At 46.5% G+C, this 3,136-nt stretch overlaps 1 protein-coding gene across 1 annotated transcript; it reads right to left on the reverse strand.

The window, feature by feature from the left end:
* Window positions 1–774: 774 nt before the first annotated feature.
* Window positions 775–2,397, reverse strand: N7446_005245 (uncharacterized protein; the record flags this gene model as incomplete). The annotated part of the gene is made up of 1 exon (XM_058513993.1): window positions 775–2,397. The coding sequence occupies one exon, from the start codon at window positions 2,395–2,397 to the stop codon at window positions 775–777; it is 1,623 nt and encodes a 540-aa protein (XP_058375322.1).
* Window positions 2,398–3,136: the final 739 nt, after the last annotated feature.

Consider the following 3,136-nt stretch of genomic DNA (forward strand, 5'->3'; position numbering starts at 1 on the left):
GACATATCCTCCCGTCAGAATAAGCAAAGACACTTTGTACGTAATCTTGCTAAGCTGCGCCTCCCGCCGTATGGATTCAGGGGCATTGGACCACGACCTGGGAGACACATCTATTTTACATGAATCAAATCGACTTTTGCTTTGGAAGCATAACCACTGTCCACTTAACTGTGTACAGTACCTAGCTGGTGATACCAACAGATCACATTTCTTTGCTTGGTATATGTAATCTTGCACTAAGCTGCGGCTCTGGTGCTGAGACGGATTCAGGGGGTAGTCGGAAAGAGAGGGGACAGAGAGAGAGTAAGAATATACATGGATCAACCAACTTTCGCTTTAGGAGCATAAAAACTGTTCACTTAACAGTGTACACGGTACTGGGACTATGTGATTCTTCGGGGCTGATCAATAAATATCGAGAGTACAGTAGTCTATGCACACTGTTTGTTAACTGTTGGTGTCACCAGCTAGGTGAGCAAGTTGGCCCAAAACCGCCATCATTTTACATGTATTTCTATGACACTAATTCCAAGCTGCTGGCTGCTCAGGATGTATACATTATCCTCTTCGCCCCATGCTAGGTTTGTTCGATATCAGAAGTTAATATTCATTGTAATTGCAAATAAACAGAAGTAAAAATAATAACTTTAACAAGTATGCTGAGCGAAGTTTTCGCATCGCCAGCGATGGAAAAGGAAAATTACTGCCACCTTCGTCCCATCACCGCGGGAATACCTAGATCTCTACAAATGCCGAAACCTTTGATTGCTATCACTACGGTTCTTCACCGTAGATATTCACACCCATATCATCTTCCACAACGTAGCCTTGCTGCCTCAACGAGTCCATATAAACAAAGGCAGCAGCTTCGAATCTCGCAATGGATCGATCATCGAGGTCACCAAAATCGGTTTCCTTAATTTTCGCTCTTTTCAACCAATTCTTATAGAAGTTGCTCAATTTTGGTGGTGGCCGACTTTGAGTAGATCCGCTTCCTGTCTCATTATTCAGGGCGTTGTTGTTCACATAGTTGGTATCCTGACCATTGGTATCTCGGCCATTGGCGTTCTGACCATTCGCGTTCTGACCATTCGCGTTCTGACCATTGGCGTTCTGACCATTGGCGTTCTGACCATTGGCGTTCTGACCATTGGCGTTCTGACCATTGGCGTTCTGACCATTGGCGTTCTGACCATTGGCATTCTGACCATTGCTACTGAAGTTATTGACAAACAGGTCATTGTCGTCATTGTTCAATTCTTGCTTTACCGGAATCGAATCAAAACGCTCGTTGTTGTTTAACGTTGTCTGGCGACTTGCTAGGCTCCACCCCTCTGGGTCCAGCCCCATACTTTGTGCCCTTGGCATAGAAGGCTCCATTGTAAGCTCGCGCTTTATTCTCTCCTCCTTTTGTGCTTTGAAAGCATCCAGCGGGCAAGGGGTGGGTGAACGATCAGGGCTGTCTCGTCCCATTTGACCTTGCCAATGATTGTAACGTTCCTCCTGCCTATCCCAAGCCTCGGAGATCTTTTGCTCTGCGGTGGCTAGGTCGGTAAGTCTGACCAGATCTGCCTTGGTAATCCAGCAGGTGTCCCTGGTCAACAGTTTCTGATGCGCAGCATCGATTCCTTGCCATTTGACTTTGACAAAAGCGGCGGGAGCTGTTTTGTAATCCTTGTTCGTGTCCTTTTGTTCCCGAAATGCCACACCAACAATGCCGACGATGTTGTTCCTGCTGTATCTATAGTGGTCTTCCCCGTCTTCCCCTTCGTACGTTAGATGCGAAATTCGGGTCTTGAGATTCGATACTTTCTGTAGCCCTTGGGTGTTGTATCCATTTGCAGTTTGAACCTGGTATTTTGCCGCTTTGTAGGGTCCGTATCGAACCAGCAATATGAGTGACCGTCCTAGACGGCTCCAGGCATCTGGTTCTCCATCGTGATCGCGACCAATTGACAACTTCTTCAGGTCAACTAGGACATCGTCTAACGAGTCATTGGCGCCGACAGCAGCGGGTGTAACAGGTTCAGCAGCGGGTGTAACAGGTTCAGCAGCGGGTGTAATAGGTTCAGCAGCGGGTGTACCAAGTTCAGCTGCGTTCTCGGCCAAATAACCCGATCTTGGGCTGGCTGAAGGAGACCCAGATGTTTCTCTTTTAGGTTCATAGTCTTTCATATCCTGGTCCTTTGGTTCGACTGGGACCGCTTCGCTCGTACCGTCAGGCCTTGGCTGCTCCTCTTGAGGGTTATACTGAGGCTTCGATTGTGACTGAACCGACTGGCTCCGATTTTCTGTATGCGCGCCAGTAATTTTGCTTGAGTTTGGCTCTGTGTACGAGACTTGCGCATTCGCAGCAGCAGCCTTAGGTTGGGAGATTCCACTCCCTCCTTCAGCCATTCTTTGAAGCTTTTCTACATTATATTCCTTTGTTGGCTGGTTACGCAGATTGCGTTTTGAAACTCCCTCTGCGTTTGGGGAAGACATAGCCCAATATAGCTGAGAATGCTCTCTGAAATGGATAGTCTGGAGGAAAACGGAGATCCATGTCTATTTATGTCCCGGAGGTCTACCGTAGACAATGTAATGTACCTTCCTTTCCCTTTCCTTTCTGTCAAATAGCTCCGCATATCATAAATGAGGATTCTCACTATTTGCACTTGGTCTGAATATGTCTAATATGACTCAAGATGCAGTTTACTGAGGGGTTTAACCATGACGTGTAAACAAAGAAGCGACATCAACTTGATGGGTCAACTACGGTACTGATATTCTTCGCAGCATCACACCAAACTGTAGCCTTGGCAGGGAACAGCAGCTTGTTCGCCAGACATCACAAAGTGAGGGTCAGGCGAATGACGATACATTCGACCTCTCTTGAGTTTTTGGCATTTTCCAACCGCAGTTTTGTTCTTGATTTTGAGGTAGCAGTAATATTTCATTTTTTGAAGACAGCACAATGTACAGGCTGGATTGATGGATGGATGATTCATTTACTCCAAACCCTCGCTTTTAATTGACTTCCCAACTAGACTAAAATACGAATCGGTACCCATCCTAGTGGATTGTAGTTCCAATCCAACTCGCAAAGCGACATGCATGCTACAACAACGATTGTGTCCCTGTGCGTACATGTAGA

The sequence above is a fragment of the Penicillium canescens genome (genome assembly GCF_028828765.1).
Source record: "Penicillium canescens strain IBT 15451 chromosome Unknown utg000003l_segment0_segment0, whole genome shotgun sequence".
Lineage (NCBI taxonomy): Eukaryota > Fungi > Ascomycota > Eurotiomycetes > Eurotiales > Aspergillaceae > Penicillium > Penicillium canescens.